The sequence below is a fragment of the Scatophagus argus genome, chromosome 20 (assembly GCF_020382885.2).
Source record: "Scatophagus argus isolate fScaArg1 chromosome 20, fScaArg1.pri, whole genome shotgun sequence".
NCBI lineage: Eukaryota > Metazoa > Chordata > Actinopteri > Scatophagidae > Scatophagus > Scatophagus argus.
This window is the reverse complement of record NC_058512.1, coordinates 12,031,297-12,055,089: the sequence shown is the minus strand read 5'-3', so window position 1 is coordinate 12,055,089 and position 23,793 is coordinate 12,031,297. Positions and strand designations below refer to the sequence as shown.

The following is a 23,793-nucleotide window of genomic DNA, read 5'->3' as shown; positions in this document are numbered from 1 at the left end:
CTATCTCACAGCATCTGTGAATTCGTTTGGCCTGTCACAGGGGATACAAAATCTGTGGAGAAATTGCATGTTACATGTTATTACATGTTTCGGTAAAGGTGAGGGATTTAGTGCTCTTTTGTACAAAGTTGAGGCAAAATCATCAGGCTTCTAATGCATTTCAAGTTACATGATGATATCGTTTGAACTTATGGGCATATGCAAGATGTTTTGAAGTTAATATGCACTGTATGTTGTTTGCTATAAAGCCAACAGTCACCATCTGAGGCCTTCACATCAACTCATCAACTCCGTGCTTCTTGCTGAACAATGAACATCTTCGCTCTTAAATATCGTAAGACAGAATGTAAAGTCTCTGGTGACAAATAAGCACCTATAAAAAAGTAAAAAGTGTTACATGTGTGATCTTTGCTTCTCCATATGATGAAGTATCTGATTCGATTTAATGAGCCATTAACACTGGAACAACACTGTGAAAAGGGAAGTCCTAATGAGCTTCAACATGTATTGGAGACTGTTTGCGCCATCGAGAACTGAATATCGAGATCAGAAATAATACATGTGGCCACAAACACACGATCTCTCGACTGGAATTAAGTGATATTTAGGAAGACAGTTGGAGTGACGCATTAGGCACAAAAAAAAACATCGTTTTCCATGAAATCTGCCTACTTCTAGCTGAGAATCGCCTGGCTGCCTAATACCCTCATGGCGTTATGAGGGGCTGAAATACATGTCCTATTCATCGGCCTATTTGTACACAACAGCAGATGAACACTAATGTCTAAATGTGGCCTCTATATTATCATAGCCCACATGCACACGTTTCATATGCTTGTGCACATGTATTAACTTCGGCATGCACTCACAAACACAAACACCCCCTTGCTGCCCTGTTAAAAAAAAACAAAAACAAAAAAAAAAAAACAAGGCATGACTCTCTCCTCACACAGAAGCTTATCTTAACAACCTCTCATTGCAGTGCAGAAGAGAAAGCAAGAAAAAAGAAGAAAGATGACGAGAGAAGGAAGAATCGATAAAAGGCCATTATGCTTCTGTGCAGCTGGGGTACAAGGGTGTAGTGTGTGGAGGCTGATATGGTTGTGGATGAATGATGTGTGGAAGGTAGTAGACACCCTACAGAAGCACTGTTTAGAGGATAGTTACTGGATGTGAAAGTCTGCAAGCTCAAGGACAGACACTGATGTTAGAGCATCAAAAGTAAAGGAGTCTGAGCCATATGTTCCTGAGATTTGGTGACTGTGGCCAAGGAGGATGTTTGAAATCACTTTTGGATTTGTCTCCCAGTTTGAAAGCCTGAAATCCTGTAATTATGAGAGCCATCCCAAAGCATCACACATCCATTAATTTAATCTATGGGGGTCACGCACAGTGGGTTGAAGACATCCTTGTTCTGAATTCATCCACAAACACATATCAGGAAAAATTGTTACACATAAGATAGACAGAGATGGTAATGATAATGACATAGATGATAATGCCTTTATTGTCATTAAGCAGCAACTGCTACAATGAAATTTCAGTGCACGTCCTTCAGTGGTGTACATAAGAATACAAAAAATATGATCAGCCAGTCAGTGGTACCTGACACTCAGTTTACAGATACAGCTCAGATGAGACTGCCTAAGATTCAGTGTCCATATATTCCCATCAGCCTGCATGAAATTGTGCCTAATATTACCCTTGTCAGAATACTTGACACTTCTTCTCAGGCCTACTTGTAATTTACATGTACAGGCAATTTTCTGACATCAGTCAATCTCACCTGCATTACTTTGGACTATGCTGGGAAACTGAGGGTGCTTTCACACCTAATCTGTTTGAACAAACTCTGGCACCCATTTATTGTACTTTTTTGTCTCTTTTTTTGACTGGTGTGAAGCAGTCAGTCAAACTTAAAAGATCATCAAAGATCGCAGACTCTTCACACTGCTGCTGTCCGGCAGACGTGACTACTAGACTTACAAACAGTTCCTATCCCTCATCCAGGACTTTTAAACCAGTAGCTCCCATCATATCTCCTACAGTACACACTGATATTGGACATCTGGTCTGATATTGCACATGTATATACTGTTTCAGTGCACATGTACACACTGTTTCCTGTACATGTTCATACTGTTTCCATAATGTATATAATGTTTCCTTTTATTGTATTTTACTTATTTATTTACGTTTTTATTTATTTATTTTATGTCTACTTGTCACAAGTATTTCAGCCCTTGTTCCTTTTTCAAAAAGCCAATGTAAACACAAAGTGGATAAGACCTAGACAACAACAACATATGTTATATGCACCTGATCATTACACCAACAGGGACTTTCATTACATTGCATTCTAAATACATTGACAGCATTGCAGCTCTAACAGCTTTCATTCTTCTGGAAAGAATGGAAGCCTATTCATAGTAGAGCATTTGTAAGGTCAGAACAGAAAGGCCTGGCTCACAATCTCTGTTCCAGCTCATCCCAAAGGTGTTGGATGGGGTTAAAGTCAGAGCTCTGTGTGGGCCAGTCAAGTTCTTCCACACCAAACTCATCCAAACATGTCTTCATGGGCCTTGCTGTGTGCACTGGGACACAGTCATGCTGGAATAGAAAATTGCCTTCCCCAAACTGTTGATACAAAGTTGGAAGCATAGCATTGTCCAAAATGTCTTGTTATACTGAAGCAATAAGATTTCCCTTCAATGAGATTGAGAGGCCCAATTCCTGAAAAACAGTCCCATACCCCACTTAAATTCAGTAATAAATAGGTCCTTCCATATACTTTGGTCTACATAGTGTATCTTTCCTTGGTGTGGGCCAAATGAGCCAAAATACAGACGTGAAAGCACCCTTAAAGTCACCAGTTAACCTGAACTGCTTTACTTTGGGCTGTGGGAGGCAATTAAGTGTCTGGACATGGGGACAATATACAAATCTCACACAGGATGTCCTTAGCTGGCTGGTGGTTTTAACATCATTATGTTGTCATTACGAATAAGCACATAACCTTGTGCCCCGCATTGCTGCAGTGCAGCCTGTACCATAGAAGGTATACTGTAAATTCAGAGTAGACTAATGAATAATGACATATACGTATTCAAAGAGAAAACAGGAGGAGGGGATGGAGACATCTAAGATATGTTTAGCTTAGATCAGGGCCCTCAGTGCTGCTTAACAATGGCCAGCAATTCATTATTCATTGACTGAACAGATGCCTCTGACTTACAAAGGACCACAGCTCAACTTCTCACTAACTGGCTGAGATTGACAGTAAGCTCACAGGTCCTGTAATGTGTTGGCCTACAGCGCTTGTGAGTACAATTTATATTGCCACTGCAGCACTCTCAGCTATTCACTTCATATCAATTATCAATCAAAGTCTTTTCCGTCAAGCACCTCTATAGTCTTCCCTTGCCAATGTCCAAACAGCTCACAGCCTACAGCGGGAGATGAAATGAAAGCAAGGGAAGGAGGAATCAACACATTTTTTCTTTTGTTGTTGTTGTTGTTTTTTTGTTACAAATAGTGATACAACAGCAGGGGATAACCGTGTTCACAGAGTTTTTTTTTAATGGTTTTAGCTTTGGAAAAAGGTGCAGGAGCCAAGTTATTCTGCACTGTGATGTCGAAGTCAGAGAGATGACACAGAGACACGCTAATAACTGAAATGACAAGGGATGTGAAAGAACAGGCAAAAAGATGGAAAATTACATTTTTTGTGCACGCGTGAGGAAGATGTCAGTCATTTCAGGTGCAGCTGCTGAAACTTTTTTAATTACCAGGTTTGAGAAAAATTTTGATTCAGAGAGATGAACAAAGCTTTGTACCTTATTTACAGAATCATTTACTCAGATCATGTTGTCTCTTTTCACCTATGCTGCATACTCAGAAAAAAAAAAAACATGATAGTTGAAGCTCATGTGTCTCCACTGATTAAACACAGTTGCCAAAGCAACTATAACTGCAGTATTAGCAAATAAAGAGTTGGGGGCAGATGGGGGCATTGTGCCATGACCAGGAGTATAAAATACCATTACTGATTATTAACTCAGGACTTGCAGAGATTTATACTCTCTTCATTAATTAGATATTGATTTATTACATAACTTGCTGGCCTGACAATCTGTTGGATTTTGTTATTGTGAACTGTGAGCTTTGAGTACTTTTAGCGAGATTAAATATTAAGCCTTGGTTGTTTTTCCCCTCCTCATACTTTCACACTCTTTAAAATCAGGCGAGGAAATGCCAAAGTCAGCGGTGGTAAATCGGCTGCCCCTGACAAAGCCTGTCCATATTCTGAGGACCCCTCTCCTGTCTGGAGACCATGTGATTAGAATAAGCCTGCTGAAGCACTGTGCTGGACCCTGGCCCTTGCTGGCTGAATAAAAGACTCTCAAGCCAGACTGACAAAGTAGGGAAAGAGTCGGGGGAGGCGAGCCAGCAAAAAATATCCAAACAACAACAAATTACAGAATGTTCAGGCTTAGCTTCAAAGTAAAGCCTGACTGACATACATAGAATCTTGCTGAGAGAGGGAAGAGAGTGATATTTGGTGGCAGGAGTGAAATAAAGTTTGTGTGCATGCGTGTACGATATAGAGGAGATGTATACAGTGTGTGTGTTATTCATCCAGGCAGTGTTTGCTTTTCCTCCTCAACACTGCCTCATGCTCACAGTTATGAACATTCACGCTGCAACTCTTTACCCAACCACAGAGTAGTGGAGCAAATAAGGGTTATCAAAATGGCTTAGAGGGAGCTTGGCCAAAGATTTTCAACAAAAGGGGAAAGGTTCTTGTCTGTATGCAGGCCAGCTCAAGCAATATATTGGATTGTGATTTTTGCGGGTATAATCTAGAGTCACAGGAGTAGCCTGCTGACATGCTTTTTATTTTATGATGTACTTATCTTGTGCTGTTAGACCAAATACATCTTGCATCATGGGAATTTGCGACATAGTTTGATAACATGAGCATTAATGCAATCCCACTGCAGCAAAGCAGGATAGATGAGCATATATTTTCTGGATTCTGGCACACATTAAAGCAGTTTATTTTGGCGAATTATCACCTGACCAGTTCCCATAAGCTCTCTATTGTTTTGGATGATAGATAAAGATGGCAGCTAGCTGGTAAGGGAGAATTTGGCACCTAAGGAGTTAGAGTTGAGATTAAGACTCAATTACTTACAGTGCTGCTCTGTATTTGTGAACTAATTTTCCATACCAACATAAAATGTGGTTAAAATGTCGAGTTCAATGTAGGTTTAAAAATGCGGTTTCTGCATTTATTTTATTGATTGTTCATTGACTCGTTGATCAGCAGAAAGTTAAGTACTTTAATAATTAGTTAATCAATTCAGTAATTTTTATTAGGTTATCTCAGCTTCTCCAGTCTGAGGTTTTGATGTTTTTTGAAAATGTCACCTTGGGTTAATAATAAAGAAAATATGAAATATGAAGAAACACAAATTGGTTTCCAATAAAATGATGTGTAGCACAAAAACCATGCATTCGACTTTCCCCACACACTCAAACTGGTATTTATAAAGAAAAAATGTGAAGTAAGTATGTGACCGCCAAACACTACACCAGACTAGGTGTACAATTGGTATTTGAGAGATAGTTGTGGGTGTTTTTTCAGGCTGTTTGCAATGTCACTTATTGTGATATTATTTCACATTTTACAAAGCTTTCTCTAAAATGTCACACAGAGGCACATTTATAATTTGACCATTCTTTTATTTACAGTGAAGTCTCTGCTAATGATCTTTTAATATGATTTTGACTTTTGAAGCTCTTTGCAGAGCTTTTTCAATATGAGATATATAGATAAACCTTTTATCATCCTTCTGACATTTAATTATTATCAATACAATTGGTTAAATTGCACTTTTGCTACTTTTGCTTTTCTTCTTATTGACAGGTCTAATTAGTGGTGGAGGGAGTACAAGTCTCAATATGCCAAGGTTATGAATAAGGACAGTTCTATGTCCATTCATGGATTCCACAGAGATTGAGATTTATAAAATAGGAATCAGGGGTATGTGCAGCTTTCTAAATCCGATAAAGTAGCAGTTTCATGTAGACTGAAGCCACAGGGGTAAGAGCAAATGGAGGAATTAATGTCAAAATGCACAGGAGAAAGATAGAAAAGTAAATTAAAGGTGTGAATATATATACATACACACATACACACACACACACACACACACACACAAGGACTTAATTAAGCTATAAGGAACATAGCCCATGCAGATGGCTAATGCTGCCTCGAGGACACTTGGCATGCTGGTGGATAGGCTCACTGCACAGCCTATTAGTGCTCTGCCAGGCCATTTCCAAATACAGTTCCTGACAGCATGACAGTGTGACTGATGACAGCCTGCTTGAATACCGCTGGCTGGTCCTGATGCTGCGATAGCACTGTGTGTAAATTACAGATATGAGGACTGCTTTTTCTTTGACTTATCCATTCCCCTTCCTGCAGAGGACACAACGTCTTGCTAATTCTGTTGTCCTTGTTGTCTCAGTCTGTCACTATCTGTCAAATGCTGGTATAGAGCCAATATGGAGAAAGTTGCATTTTACCCAACCCTAATTATTCTAGACAAAGGCACTCACCCTTGACCAGAAAACAAGCTAATGTTGAGCTCCCCATTAATGGCTTTGATTATAATGCTATGGGATTGTGAGAACAAAGTTAATGTTACTAAGGTTGAAATTAACTGAATTTAAGCAACTGTGCGTAAAATGCTAATGATAGCATTAGGGTTGTACAGTAAAGAGCTGTGGGGGCCACATTGGCTCTGGTCCCTTCTAACGAGCGAAGAGAGAGACACAGCTCGCCAATAGTACGATCAAAAATGCAATGGAAGATGCAGTAAAAGTAGCGCAGTCTCATTTGGCATATTCTCTGAATGTACTGCCTTTCAAGCTTGTTACTGAAACACTTTCAGTGTCTCTCATTTTGTCCACCTTGTTGGTTCTGGTTCACTGATTTCTTGCTAACACTTTTGAGAATTCTATTCATTTAAAAAAAATTAAAAATAAAAGAGTATATTATAAGCTAAATCACTGAGGGTAAAAGAGGGTAAAAGCATTCTTTGGCTGAACATACCACAGAATCTGTTATTGAGTCTGCAAATGCTCTCCCCTTTAATGAATTTATGTCAGTCTGTTTCTGAAACAAAATAATTTACTCTTAATAATTTCCCAGTACAACATGTTATTTCATGATATTGGTGAGACAATCTCTCTGCTCTGTTTGAAGATAATGATGCATTAAATATTCCCAAAGCAAGGGAAAATGCTTTGAGAACAAGTGTAATTATCTCCTCCCAAAGCCAAAATACTAAAAATTAAAATTTAAACCGAATGTTAAAACAAATGTTTTCCGCAGCCTATGTGGCATTGATCTAGCATTCTAAAATATCCAGTCTAGACACAAAAGACAAAATATCCTGAGTCACTGACTGGGCTATAAATTGTTCTGTTTTATTATCCTGAAAAGGACCTGTTCTGAAATGATGAGCCCTGTCCATCGGTGCAGGAAGAATATCTTCCTAGTGCTAATCTTTCTTGTTGTTATGCAATGACTAAGTTCATTAGGAAAATGAAAATTCAAAAATTAAACCCCTGATAACAACTTATTTGGCATTTTACTTGTAGAATGACCAAACGTCATCATCTTTTTTTCTTTTTCTAAAGCTGTCTTCTTCAGTGCTCGATTTTTGTACTTCTTTTTCCTCCCCTCTTAAGATCTTATTACCTCCAACCTTTCTCCAGTGGCGCAATTAGCAATTAGCATACTTGTCACAGTTTCAGTCAGTCATCATGATGTTTTCAGCTTACAGCAATTGTCAAATCAAGACAGCTAGGAGTCCTGTATTTCATGTTTGGCAGACTGTAGGAGTGTGTGTAAATGCATGCTTCTCTGTAGGAGTTTAGGCCAGAAGCCACCAGAGCGAGACAAGAGTTTCTCAAACAGAGGTGTCTGACATTCTGTACACAGACGAACACTGTGGAGTGCCACGTGTCTACCTACTAGTGCGGCTGAAAAAAGTGGAGGTGGAGGTTGATGTCAACTGCAAACATACAGTTTAATTAAACTATTTGTTGACTTATCGGCTTTTAAAACATACTCGCTTTCAGAGGGACATTAAGGTAGCTTAAATTCCAACAAGAAATCATATCAATACATCTAACACTTTGTACAATGGTGTATTCAGAGGTTGTTGTGAATTGTTTGAATCACCCAACTGACATGTGCTGCAGTGAAAATGTCATTGCATGAATGATCAGCATTACTCACATCTCCATTAGAGATGGATACTGTACTGTACTATAGAAATGTCTTCTTCTTTAGAACGCTATATATAAAATAGGCTAATGTGTGAAGATTGCTGCAGTGTACGATTTAAGTAACTTTAACCCTGCAAGTAACAAAGTAAAATTATGTTACTCTAACAGACAAGTTGGCCAAACAAAATTTAAATATAAATTGTGCAACATCTGATGGTTTTTTTAATGATTCTTTTCTGTTATGTTGTTCATCTTTATATATATACACACACAGAGATATATATATATATATTCTTCTGCTTGATCGTTTAACTTTGAACAATTACTCTCTTGTGATCAGAAAGGCATGCTCTACTTACACTTTGATATTCAGCCTAAAACCTGTTTATTTCCACTATCATTTGATCAGTCTCATCCACCATTAGGAATGCGACTGAGACCATTCTCTCTTGTGATTATGAGATGTTCAGTGAGCATTATTCAAATTCACAGCTGTTTTTCTGAGTCCCAGTAAGCAAATAGAGTTGTCTGCCATGCAGCGTCAAGGTCAGTGACTCAATGTTCAAATCATTGAAAGAATGAAGATAATTGAGCCTTTGGCATCAGGGAATGTAATCTGGTCTCCACAAGCATTTTACATTTAGTTTGTCTAGATGGTTTTATCCCTCTTATTTTGGATTTAGTATTTTTTATTGCACAGCATTTCGTCCTATGTTATTATCATTAATGTTGCCTGTGTTTTTAGATATTGCTACACTGTGACCATCTTAAGTGTTAAAAATGTCTGTAGGTGGCTATAATATTCACTATCAGCATTTAAGTTGTGTCCATTTTTTTTCTATTTAGTAAATCAAATTTTCCTTGTGGAACTTCTTGGTTGCATTAAGCAACACTTCTGCTGCTTAGATAAAGAAAAAGTAATTTCGACGCTGACAAAGAAACCTGTTCACCTTTATAAAAAGCATTACAAATTAATAAATACAACAATTAAGTCTCTTCTACTGCACTGTTCAGGAACTATAAATCAATGGCGAACTGTTGCCTCACCAAACTGCCGGAATGAAAGTGCTCCAAGGCATTTGATTTTCACATGGCCTTTATCAACGAGAAAAATTAAAAACTATTCTTATCTCTTTGCAGCATACCGGATGGTTTCCCTTTCATTTTGGAAAAACAATTTACAAAGTCATTATCACAATACAATTACAATCTGAGGCCACTTGCCAATTCATCCATGTTTGGACTATTTAAATCCAAACTCAGTAAACTCTGCGAGTGGTATTAACCACATTACTGACAATTAACAAGGCCAAACTTTGTCTTACAGTCTTTAAATAGAATCATTGTGTTTGTTCACCATATTTTTTTACTCCTTGGACAGATGTGATAGTATTTGTACTCTAACAAGTAGAAGAATCTCTTGCCAAAAGGGCCAAAACTCATCCTTGAAAACACAGGATCTAAAGTAAATATTTTACAGTTCTTTAATTTTCCTTTCCCATCCTTTTCCCTGTGCTTTCTATGGCTACTACAGTGAGGATGTTAGAAAGTATTAGAACACATTTTTTTTTTATTATGTTCACTCTGTAGTCCAGCACTCTGGATTTGACATGAAACAATGACTATGATGTAGCGTTTCAGCTTCAGTTTGAGGGTGTATAAATTCACATCAATGAGTTCTGAAGTATGCGACTGCTACACATCAAAAGACACTGGTGTCTTCTCTGGTCTTCTCTTTTCTTCTTTTTGCTTCTCAAGAAAAAACATGCTCAGTTGGATTTAGGACAGCCTTCTAGTGGCTATAAAAAAAAAAAAAAATCTGCAGCTGCTTTCTTTGTATGTTTAGGAGCAATGCCAGGTGTTAGTTCTAAAATTGGGGAACTTTGTATAAAAAGGTGTACTACACAGTTCCATCAATAAAGATGTGAACACCTTAAAACACTCTGTAAGCTGAAACTCAGCACTTAAATCTCATATTCATAGATTTCAAAAACAATGTTCTTGAACTGAGCCAAAGGAAGAACACCAAATACCTCCTAGCTAAACTATATATATTTTCTCAGAGAGCTTCACAGGTCCACTAGGTTCCTCGTAAGCAAGACCTGGCCCTGATATTTGGTCTAATCGGGTTAAGTGAGTCCTGCTGCAATGCCTCAGACTCAGTGGAATATAACTCAAAACATTTATTCAAGAACACTATAAAGAATTATCTGCATCTGCATGGAGACTCTGAGAAAAACATTATTCTGAATATTATTTCATATACAAATTTTACTCCTATATAAAATGTATTTATTCCACCTCAATCAACAACAATGGTAAAATACTGCTTAGACCCTGACATGAGTAATAATAATAATCTAATAACAAAATATATGTTAGTGTATTATTTTTATGTTTTGAATACTTTTAATATTTTAAGCATTTACCTGATTATTCACATTTACTGAACATTTGGATGCAGGGCTTTACATGAAATATTTTTACTGTGAGGTTTTAGTACTTTAATTTTACTTTACAATCTGAGTACTTCTGACAGACAGTCTGTGAGTCAGTGTCTCACACTGAAGTCTGAGCAGTTGCTGTCTGCACTGTGTCATAATCATTACTGGAGAAAAATGTGATTCTTGAGGATGGATGAGGATGGAGTGTGCACTCTCAAGTTCAAGAAATATAACATAGCTATATATACTATCTATCTATCTATATATATATAATATGTAACACATATATATTAACTTTTTGCAGCTTTGCTCTCTCTCCATTTGGATCCAGTCTAATTATTCTTGGTTCTAGCCAGACTGAATTTGTCTGTCCTTATGGGATCAGATTTCTTTTTTCAACAAAATGAATTTATGCTTGTATGGTTTGGATAGGTTTTCCGTTCATGCATTTCTGATTGGTCTCCGGTGCACCCAAACAGTCCAAGTGTGTATTAAAATGAAGGTGGTTGAGTTATAACTGGGGCAATATTGTTATGTGTGTTGATTCAGAAGGATTATGAGGACATTATGTGAGACCTGCCGGGTATTTGTAAACAACACACATCATCCAGCCAATCAGAACCAAGGATTCGACCTAATTATGGCGTAATCTTGTTTTAACCTAATCTAAAATGAACTGTGCAGTACCACAGTAAGTTATTTCAACACTTAAAGATGCACAAATGTCTGCATACAAACAAGTTCTAGAGCACCACCGCCCCTCCTCCCCTGTCACACACACACACACACACACACACACACACACACACACGCTCCTCACCATGGCTAGTGGCACAATGCCACCTAGGTCCTGTGGTGCCAAGCGGATGAGGGTCACAACTTCACCGGTCAGGGTGCGGGTGAGTGGATACTCCACCTGCCACGTCACTTCCCTTCCTCCCTGAATCACCATCAGGCCGTTCACCTCCAGGTCCACCTGCAGAACTCGTTGGTAGCCTGCTGCCTCCACTCTGCAAGGCAAGAGAGGGAACAGACGTGTGTCAGTTGTGGATTTAGATAAAGTGCAGGACACAGAAGAGAGAAAAGGAGAGGCAAAAACAAACAAACAAACAAAAAAATAGGTGGCAACTGGAAAGGAAACAAGACCGACATAAGGTTGGATTTAAAATGGATGAGAGAGTAGCAGGAAAATAGACGCGGCATAAGGAAAGAAAGAGGAAAAAATAACACCATGGAATACAACGTGAATACAATAGACAGTGAGACTACTAATGAAGGGAAGGAGGCATGAGTGAAGAGAGTGAAAAAAGAAAGTTGAAAAGGGATGAGGAAAAAATAGAACAGAAAAAAGACAAAAGAAACTGGTGTAAGGAAGATGGAGCGATAGAGACAGAGGGAAAGCAGGAGTGTTTGGTGTTGGGGTGATAAACAGTGACTGAGAATTAATTGTACATTTTAATCAGGTGTAAAGAAAATGTGTAACATAAATATTTTATAGTAGAGGATGGTTCTGCTGTATAACATGCAGATGTATGCTATATTTTCCCAAAATGTAAGTATCGCTCATCTCACAATCTGACATGAAACTAATCACGACACTACTGAAATTCATTCTCACATCCATACAGAACCACAGTGTTGGCAAAAGCAATTTATTTTTCCTTCTTGCAATATGGAGCTTCTCTTGCAGAGATTGCCAAGGTCGGGCAAATAATTTTCTCTCAGCTGATGGAGATGCAAACAAAGCAGAAAAAACAATGAATGCAAAATAAAATCCTCCAAACTTATTTGATTTGCAGAGTGCTAGGTTTGATCAAGCTGCTGCTGCTTCTCCCTCAGGTGTTCTTTGTCACAGTCAAACCTCGATGTAACACCTTTCTCCTACAACCACATACATACATGCTGTCATGAAAAATTCACACTTGGGGATCTAGAAGTGGCCCACAAAAAACTAAAAAAAAAAAACCCTCAAAAGTTAAAGGCAATTCAAAGGGGAAATAAATGTGGGTCTAAGGCTTTAGTACAAAGCTCTTTTTAATGTATACCCTACTCTTGGTTTGTTGTTTAGTTGTCACAGAATTAAACCAAGGCTGGACAGACCCCAAAATGAGCATGAGGAGAGGGGTGTTGGGGGTAAGATCCAAGGTTTTCCTTCAACATATTTTGGGCAAGCCTGCATTAAAAACTCCACCAACTCCCCCTTATGTGTTCGCACTTCAGACGCTAGCCTCACTTCAAAGTGCAGATTTAAGGATCTGCTCTGGTAGAAAAATATGAGGGAGAACAATTTTGGAAGCTAAAAATCTTTGTGGATGAAAACAGCTTGAATAGCAATTCTGGTACAGGAGGGGAAGCTGATGGTAATGTTCTGAACTATACTGAATATGTTTCCAAATCCCAGTGAGAAGCTTTGGGACAGACTGATCACAGGTGAATATTGGTGAGAATCTGGCCACATATTGAGCACTGTAGAGGTACAATTCTGTTTGAACACAGGGGAACTATACAGGTACAATGAGGTGTAGTGCAGCACAGTTGGTGGTTCTTTGTGGTATTGTTCACATTGTGGAAAATCCTCTTATGACTTTCCAATATTTTGTCTGTTGTTTAGCAAACATGTCTGTCTCATGTTTGCTAAACATTGTGCATAGCTGTTTAAAGAAGTTACTGAGCCTCTTTTTGTTAGAAACCACATATATATTGTATGTATTTAACCTCTGTGTGAAGATTTACATTGTCAGTATAAAAAAGTCTATACTTGTTCATACATTTAAACATTTATTTCGAAATTGGTTTAACCATTTTAACCATACAACTGCCACTGTAACATTAAAAACACTATATTTAAACTTCTCTAAATTCTCTAACCACGCTTTCATGCAGGATGCTGTTAAGAAATTTCTAGGCTCATTTTTTCTCTTTGAAATCCATTTCCGTTTCATCAAAGTCACGTATCAAAAGCAAAACAGAGAAACTGCTGAGAGCAAACATCGAACACAACCCACAGTATAGACTGTAATTTGTTTACCCATATTAACTGATTTGTTGGTAATCCCTACTTTTAGGTGTATAGCTGTGAGCTGTGAATATAAGTCACAAGTCCATTCATCACTCTCCTTTTCCTTTTCAATTTCTACCCCAGACAGAAAAGAGCTACATAGCTGCAGTAGGATATCCTCCACTCCCAGACAACATGCTGGGCTCAGGGGTAGTGACTGCAGTGATTATGTGGTTTACGCTTATGGTGTACAATTACAGCCAAATCAATTATCTGCAACAGACAGTCATGCTTTACAATGAAACTGCAAACAATTGGGGCTTTAATGCTGAACACTACAATACAACTCTCCTTCGCTCCCTATTCAATCTGTCTTTTTCTGCTGTCTTTATTATCGGCTCTTCTTTTTTTTTTTTTGGTCTTTGCTCTCTTTTTCTCATCTCCTCTTTTCCATCTTCTTCCACTCAATCCTTTGGCTCACCTGCAGTGTTATGTTCCTCCCAATAGAGGGCAGTTTGCTCCCTCACCCCATTTCAACCAGCATGTGTTAGGGATGATGAATGTCTGCAGCCCACTGGTTAGAGAGGTCAGCCTTCTTCATCCATGTCTTATTAAAATCATAACTGCACCGTGTGCCCTTTCTCAGCACAATTACCATACAATTCAATATACTCACTGGCAATCACATCTCCTGTCCTGACTTGTGGAAGGAGGATGAGAGCAAGGGGTGGACACAGAGGCAAAATACAGGGTGGAAACAGGGTTAAACGGGCTACAATCAAAGCAAAATGTCTACTGGGATCATAGGACTGTGACTGTGCCACTCAAAAACCTAACAGTGACAGTGCTCCAGTGTGGTAGTTTGTTGGTTTGAAATGAGGTGGAAAATTGGTCATGTCATTTTCAGGAGGCTTCTGGGGTCTATCCATTTGTCAGTCCCTTTGTTGGGTGTGAAAGCCCAAATATAACAAGGTGAAAGAATCCACTCTGTGCAAAATACTTGCACTCTTTCAATTCTGTAGAAAACATTTCACACACACTATTAGTAACAAAGGGTCTCTAAGCAGAAAAAAAGAAGTGGCATCGTTAAAAAAGAAAAAAAAAATGACAAGAAAGAAATTCCTTTTGTTCGAAAACAGGAAAATAAAAGTGGAGCTTAGGAACACAAAAGCCCTGTTAAAAATGCAGCCATGTTTTCCTCTTTTCACTCTTAACACTTCTGTGGATATCTGCCTCTGAGAAAGGTAGTAAAAGAAAAGTCTGGTGTCTCTTTTAGAGACCCGAGGGGGTTCCTTTCATGCACAGCAGTGATTTGGTTAGCACTCACAACAATGATACATCAAAGACCTGAATCTGTTTCAACACAGCAAATCGACAGAGAGTCCAACAACAAAAGGAGTGGCAGTGATATAAATTGTGTGTCTGTACAGTGTGTGTTTGTACGCACTAAGATTAATACCTCAAACAGCTCCCTTCAGGTAAAAGTGGATATATTTTTATCCGTCATGGGAATCAGAAGACCATGGGATTTACTTCATGGCCGGGACGTCCAACCCATTTTATCAGTTGGTGTGAGAATATGCTGTAAATAAACGCGCTGGCTGAAAAAGGCTGACTATGACTGCACTTCCTCTGCGGTCGGATTTCTGTGGTGGATTTTCCTGCCAATGACAATTTTGTTTAATACACTGTGGATCGGATGTTTGTGACCCTGTACGCTCAGTTTTCCTTGTGTGTGTTAACTGTGAATCACCATTACAATAAAATATGTGTTAGGATGCATACCAGTAAGTCCTGGCCAACATGCAATAATACTTCATATAACTGACTCTCTGATGCTGTTAATCTGTCTGATATCTCTGGACTGCTACAATCTGCTGTTGGAAATCTCGATATTTCCCACAAGATATTTGCCATAGTCTAAAAATAACTATTTATGTTCGGTTGATTAACTGTTTTAACACTACTTATTTTCCTTTAGCACGTAGACGTTTTGGTGAAGACCTGTTGGCAACAGGAAAATATAAACAGATGGAGAAATTGTATGGGCGACAGTATGCACAGTTGCCTTAGACATAATTGAAACTTGAAATGTGAGACAAGCAGTAATTCAACAAAGGACGTGTGACAGTGGGCAGGATGAGCAACTCCTGCTGGCCATCTGTCTTTGCATAAAGATCCATCTCCCGCATTGGCCATATCTTCCCTTTCTAAAGTAAAAAAAAAGAGCTACATCTTAACTAGCAGTTATTTAAGGAACTTTGCCATCAGTCATTCACTTTATTTAGTATCATTGCTTCAATTGTCAGGGCTTCATCTGGTAAGATTTTGGGGAATTTCAGGGAATGTTCTGTACTCCTGTTGTTAAGACTTTGCTGTGTGCTACAGCTTACTTGAAGGGGCTAAAAATTGGAATCACAGAAACTGAATTGTTTTAAACTCTATTGTATTATTATACAGTATTATATTATTTATTCATTGATGAATTTGTAAAATTAAACTTACCACCAGACTCTATATTGTCAGTGGTAATGCACTTCATAAGATATATTGTCATATTTTTGAACTTTGGAAGAGCCAGGCTATCTGCTCTAAACAATCTAAATTTACAGACCAAATTTCAAAATTTTAACTTCAAAATTTGTTCAAATGTTCCTTTAATGGAAGATGTTTGGCTAAGATGGACTTATTGCTCTGTATGTGGTGACATGGATGGTTTGCTTTTGCAGCTGTTTTAATTAATTGTAGTTCACTTACTTTCCAGCTGTGCGGCTCAGAGTTTTCTGTACTTTGAGCCTCGAAGTCTCTCCAAACAGAAGTGCATTTTGATTCTAATTAGCTCAAAGACCTCAAGGGAAATCGGATAATATCTCCAATGAATGAAACCTGGTGTCAACAGGAGCTCCATATACTGCTTCTTAGAATGTAGTTAGAAAGGTCACCACACATTAATAGTGGGAACCACCTCTAACTATTGTTCAGCACAAGCTAACCCAAGTGTGTGTATAATGAGGTAATTTAGCCTGGTATAGATGGGGGTCATTAGAATATTATGATTAATAAATTAGGCTCTGGTGTAACAGAATCTATATTGTGTGTGTGTGTGTGTGTGTGTGTGTGTGTGTGTGCACGAACACATCCCAAGAGGGTCTGGGCTCCTCTCTAATGAGTTTCACTATCTCAGGTCTAATATCTGTCCCTTCTCCCAGATGATGCAAATGAGATCCTATTGAAACAAGCTGAACTTGCCCCCGATACTCCTTCCTCTCCTGCACCAGTGAACAACAGACCTCAGATCCAGCTGATGGTGTGGCGAAAGTTGATACAGGTGAATTACTCAGCAGGGCCACTGGGAATGGCCATAGGTCCTGTGGACCTTAGAGGGAAGGTTGATGCCAATAAACAAAAGACAAAAGATCACAGAGTAAGTTAAAAAGTGCAAAAATAGCTTGAATTTGCACGAGTGATGCAATTTATTCGTCATTAAACATCCAAATTCTTCCCCAAAAACAGCTCAGTGAGCCATGTCACAGATGTTAGTAATAAATGTACAGTGGTCATAAAACTCTTGCATCATAATCCTGACCTTGTGCTGTCTGGGGGACTGTTTCATTTGTGTGGAATGGATGAGTTCATGGAGCAATAAACATTGACATGTGACAGACAGATAATGAAAGAGATCATAAAATGAATCTGTGTCAAGAGGCAGATAAAACGTAAAATAACAAATTTATGTATGCTGGAGATTTCCCCCAGGATCTATCAGACCCGCAACGTCAGCCCTGTCCCTGTCAGTACAGATTACTATGAGTTAACAGTAGGCCTGCAGAGTGCAAAATTGTTGGTGACGAGAGGGTTAAAGACTGAAAAAAAACATTGCAGTTCTCCCAAATTGCCTTTTTGCCTTGTCTCTTCTTCAATATTTCCTGAAATAACCCCCCTCTGTGATTTTTCTTTTTTTTTTCTTAGTTGCTGCTGCATCTTGCTTCTCCCAACTGTCTGCTCTATTTTCTTTCTTTGACTGTGCCACATTTTTCCTATATTCCTCTCAAACGGTGTGTGAAATGAGAGGATTCAGGCTTCCTATATGAAACAGATGTGGCTCCATGCATCAACCAATCAAAAGACAGTGTCAACACTCTGCACCATATCGTTGCAGAAGCCAATCAGAGCCTAAAATCCAGCCAAGAAAATGCAGACATTTCCTGGAAAATTGGAGATGTTAACATGCTCCAAAAACTATGGTTCAAGAGTCCAAGTCAGATCATGACCAGAAAGGTGATGTCAATGCGGAAAGTCAGCTTATTTTTCTTTTAACTAAGACCATCAGCTGAAATTTGATATATTACATGCAAACTAGTATTTAAATAGCAGCAGTATATAATTTCCTCACATAGTCTCAACAGCAAGTTGCTGTAGAAGGATGAAGAGTGTTTATTCTTTCCTTTAATGTACTGTTAGTGAAATGCCCTGCTTGTCATTTCGCAACAGAGTACCTGAAAATGTATGCAAATTGATCCAAGAAAAAAAAAAACATATGTTTCAACTGTCTCATCAAAATTGTTAACCTCAAACAGCAAAAACCTTTGCCATCAAACACCGCTGCCTTTCATCACAGAAATATTCTGTTTACATGCTTTCACCTTTATTTTTTTTTTTTTCATTGACATAATGAAATTTATCCTGAATGTATCTAATTGTAGCCACTGTAAAATGCTAGAATGCAAGATGCTCACTGTCAACACATTTAATTTGTTTTCCCTACATTTCTGTTCCTGGCATCTTAGGCATGACTAACATTTTTAGCCATGCTATCAGTGGGGCTCTATTGATAGCAGTGTCAGTTTCTCAGTTGGTTGGTCACTTTACTCCAGACTAAAATATCCCTACAACTACTGAATTTATTTGTACTAAATGTTATTTGGTTATCTGCTGTATTTTTCACCACCAGCAGGTCAAAGTGTTCATAAATTCTGACAAATATCTCAAAATCCACTAGATGGATTGATACAATAATTTGGCACAAACGTGTTATGTTCCTGTCTGGTTGAACTGTGATACCTTTGGAGGTTTCAGTAATGTTCACTCTGCTATCATTGTCAGGTCAAAATTTCAATTTGTACAATATTTTGGTTCATGGCCAAATACCTGCAAAACTAATGACATTCCCATCAGCTTCAGCTGTAGTTTGGAGATGCTAACACACTAATTTAAGATAGTCAGTGCAGTTAACCTGAAATTTGTGCGACATCTACATGTTAACATTTTCATTGTGAGTATGTTAGCGTGATGACGTTAACATTTAGCTTCAAAGATGTGCCTGAATCTCTTGGAGTGAGGCATAAAGAGAGGGGATGGGATTTTTTTTAGGTTGAATGCTATCAGAATATAGCTTATCTTGCTCATTTGTCCAACTTCACCAACTGCGGCTTTAAGGTATACATACATTTGAAAGAAGACACTGATTAAATTCCACATTGGGAATATCTGAGCTAGTTTCTGTCAAAAAACCCCTCCAAAAACAGAAAAAAATGTAGCTTATAAAGCCTTTTAACACAAGTGTTTACCTTTTTTACCTCTGAGTCAACCACCCCGTAGTATGAGATTAAAGAATTTGTGGAGGGTGAGTAAGGACTTCACATAATTTGGATATTTAATTTCTTATGTGTCAGTCAAAACACTGATGGACCAAAAACTTCTTTCAACTATCAGCTGATGGTTATGAGTCATGCTTAAGACAGCAAATACAATGCAACACAATCAATCATTGTATAAACACTGTCTTCTATCCTCTTATTGATTTCTGTGAGCTGCAGGAATGTTAGTAAAATTCTCCAGAGGGCTGTGGTGGCTCATCCTCTTATCCTGGACAATAAGATCAACTCAGTGTGACTGGTTAATCTCCCCCTTGGAGATTAAACTCTCCACCAGACTTGACACTTTTCTCGTCTCCTTGTTACTCACACATATACACATACTTGACAAGGGATTAGATTAAGTTGTCCTTTTTATTATTTGCCTCTCAGTTGCTGTTGGATCTCATGATTTAGGCCTTTATGTTGTGGCATGAGAGGTATCTCTTTGATCACACTTGCTGGAGTTTTCTTTCATATTTCTATCTTTTCATCTCCCCTTTTGCTTTTAGCTTACCACTCCCCTCCACTTCATTCAGTTCCCCTCCCTTTTTTTCTTCTTTTGTTTTGAATCAATCTCTCTCTCACTGTGCTCCAGCGTATCACAGTGTGGGAACAGAGGAAATTTGCCATGTAATCACCCCTATCCTTCTCATTCACTTGTCTTTCCCCTTCTGCAAACAGCATGCCAAGATGCATCTGGATGTCAGATCTACACAGAAAAGGCCAAACAAAGCGATTACATCACTCAAAGAAACATACGTATATCTCTATTGATACTGTACCTTTGTTGATCTTGACTTTTAGTGCGACAATAGAGTGTACAGATTTTGCTCTGTGTTTTGAATACATGTACAAATTCACTAGACCTCCTTTAGGGTTTGCCTAAGGGACTGAACAACTTTTCCTACCATAAAGCTGGTGTCAACTTCAATTTAGTGCTCGTAGCAAAGTATGTGATATTTGACTGATACATTTCTGTGAAGGTCCTGCAGCTTTTTTGCACCTTCTTATTGTACAAAAAGACACTATTAGTTCCTGACTGTATTAAACTCTTTGGATCATTCTAAATTAGAGACTACAGTGTTCGATTTTGTGGAGGATCCTGCTAATCTGTCTTCTTATTCTGCACCCGCAATGCAGGATTTTCCTGAGGATGTTGTAATGGTGAAACGTTGAACTGAGGCTGATTGAGGAATAGGCCAGGTATGGCAAAGACAAACTGACATGAAGCAACGACCATGACTGGATGTTTGAACCAGTGAGATGCAGATCCTCTGGTGGCCTCTAGCCACAGACATCAAGTACGGCCTTGAGTGTGAAAAGGTTGTAGTGAACTCTTGGCAGCAATTTTGGAAGTTTTTGCTCAAAATAATTGCTGAATATTGTGCACTTTGAGGGATCTCTTGCCATTTATTGACATCAGTCTCACTCTTAGGGGATTTGGTAGTTTTGTTTGCCTCAGCTCAGCACTACAAGTTGCAACCAAAATTTAAAATTCCTGCTTTTAAAATGGGAAAATGCAGCAAGTGGTACAGATCAAATCAAATGGGTTCTGAAATGCTCATGTTTCCCTACAGTCCATGTAGTATGAGAGGGAATATGACAACACAATGACGATGTTAATAAATCATTGCTAGTTACATGGTAATGTAATAAGCCCTCGGGTGAACATGTAAATGAAGTGGCTGTGGGGAGTAGTGCTCTGAAGAACTCTTATGTTCATTAATGAAAGAGGAAGTGTTCTTATGCAGCTTTGTGGCACACAGACACTGTTAGGTATATGTGCAACTTTTCCAATATGCATTTGTGAATTTTACGTTGATTTTCAACCACACTGTAACTCAGCCTTGGAACAATACTAAGAAGACATTTCTTAATGGTAATCCTATAACATTTCATTTATGCCCTGGACATTTCATTTATGCCCCCACACTGTAACTCAGCCTTGGAACAATACTAAGAAGACATTTCTTAATGATAATCCTATAACATTTCATTTATGCCCTGGTTGAACACAAGGTTAAAACAATAACATGTTCATGTATTTATTTCCACTGATGCAAATTAACTGCATAGCCAAATTCATTTAAATGTTCTCCTATTTTTTTAAACTTCTATTGCGGCGTCTCATCTGTCCTTGCCACCTGTTTATTGTAAAATATGAAAACCAAAGTCCTTGGGCTGCAGATTTTCTTTTTGTTTTTGCTTATATATATATACAGTATATATAAATAAAAAGTTGTCAGTGATCCAGAGATATCACCAAAGTTACTACAAGTAAAAATGTTATGGCTGAAAGGAGCTCTTTTAAGAATTCCGTAAATTACCTTTTTTTTAAGAAGTCTGAATTGCTCTGTTCACATTGCTAATTGCAGTGTCTAACAGCCTTTGTGTAGTACTCAAACTGATTTTAACTGCCTTCTTCTACTTGCCACTCAAGTTCTATCAAGGTCTCAATTTCTTTTCTCTTGTCAGTTCGTCTATCAATGTGTTATGAGTTATTTTATGATACTAATAGGTCATCCTTAGACTTTTATATCTCTGACTTTGTTTTATTTCTTTCATCATTTCTGACAGAGGAAATCAATAAAACAATGGCACCGATTTCCCTCAGTGGGAGATTTGCGGCGTTCTTTTTATACTTCCTTTGTGTATCAGTAAAATAAACACCGAACACATTTTTTTAAAATATCACTAACTAGTGGGCTACAGACTTAGCAGTTCGGTCTGCATTGCTGTCTCTTTAAAACATCCCAGAATCTGAATTATATTTTCAGGATTTTACATGCATCATCTGTGCAATGCAGACTTTCGAAAGCTCTGTTGCCTTGAACCAATCCAGTTTCATCAGTGACACCTACAGAGCTTCTGCCCAACAAATCTCTCTGTCTCTCTCTCACACACACTTGGATGTAGAAATGAATACAAAATCAGGCAGATACCCACATGGACCTGCACACTCCAACACAAACCTAAACAAACAAACAAACAAACTGCTCCCTTGTTCAGTTTATTGGATTGGTATATCTGGACAAGGTTAATAAGAATGCTGACCCTGCCATGACCCCTTGTTGGCCTGAAACCTCACTTCTGCTCCCTTGCCTCATTAATCTGTCAGGTAAACAGAACACTCTCCTCCTTATACCCACTGAATGACAGAGGGATTCCATGAGAAGGGAAGAGGTACACAGGCCCTTATTTCGCCATCCCTTACATTTCTCTCCTTTCTCTGTTGTGTTAAGCACAACAGTTGAGCAAACAACTTCCTAAGGCGTTAGTCTGGTGATTTGTCTCCACTTCTCACCTACACACACATCAACACGCACTAACGGGCAGGTTTTCACAGCTATTTTTGCTGTCTTGTTGAACACTGCACTGACATCCCTTCACTCTGAACACCCAACTCCAAAGCCCACCCTAAACTTAACCGTTGCCTCAGAAATGACGTTTTGCCCTGTAAGGACTAATGGACCTGACAAGGTTGGCTTTTATGCAAGAAACAATCTGTAACAATAGGCAACAAAAATATACAACCACAAAATAAACTCCATGGCAAATTGCGTTTAACCTTCATGATAAATATTACCCATTAGGCCTATGAATACATTTTTTTATTTCTTGTTATAACATTAATTCTAACATTAACCTCTTATATAAATCATATGACAATATAATAATAATTGGCCAATTAATTGGACTAATCGGTGCAGCTGTCCAACCCTCAACAACATGTTTAGATTGTTGGTGAATGTCTGTGTGCTGGAAATTCCCTGACAAGTTCTCGCAGTACCTCAAGTGAAAAGTACACCTCAAAGAGCGGTCCAAAGTATTAACAGGAGCCAAGGATTCAGTGGATGATTTATTAGAAGATGAAGTGGATCAGAGGGTCTGAGCCTAGGGTCCCAAGGCCAACAATCCTGCCTTATCAAACACCACCAGGCTTCATGGCCAATCTCCAACTTGTCTGTGGGCAACTCCCCATCAGCACTGGCTTTGGTTGCTGATAAAAGTCAGATTGAGGAGCTACAGAGCTTTGTTGAGTGGAGGCTTTGCTTTACTTTTACTTTAAAATTATCATTATGCTTGATTCCTAAATATATACTCAAAGAAACAAGACCAGTTCATTTCAAAAAATTACATTAAATTATCAAGTCCTCTTAAAATTTTGGAATTGGGCTGAGTTTGAACCGCCAAGAATTCCATGTGTGACTGTGGATTTTTTTTTGACTCATTACTTAATAGGATGAAAAGCCCCTGAATCATAACAGGGGAAAAAAACACAACAGACACATGACACAATAGATAGCCAGGGAAGTTAACCTCCTGTTGGTTTCCAGCTCATTTCATGCAACTTTTTCTGGTTTACCTGGATTAGTCACAAAACCAAGGCCAGACTCAGATTCAG

At 38.4% G+C, this 23,793-nt stretch overlaps 1 protein-coding gene across 1 annotated transcript in view; it reads right to left on the bottom strand.

The window, feature by feature from the left end:
• The window catches only part of LOC124051972 (transmembrane protein 132D-like), a 56,723-nt gene that overhangs the window by 21,617 nt on the left and 11,313 nt on the right, over positions 1-23,793 (bottom strand). Inside the window, exon 2 of the mRNA XM_046375805.1 lies at positions 11,575-11,764. Coding sequence (XP_046231761.1) covers positions 11,575-11,706 — 132 coding nt within the window. The 5' untranslated portion in view covers positions 11,707-11,764. The remainder of the gene's footprint in view (positions 1-11,574; positions 11,765-23,793) is intronic.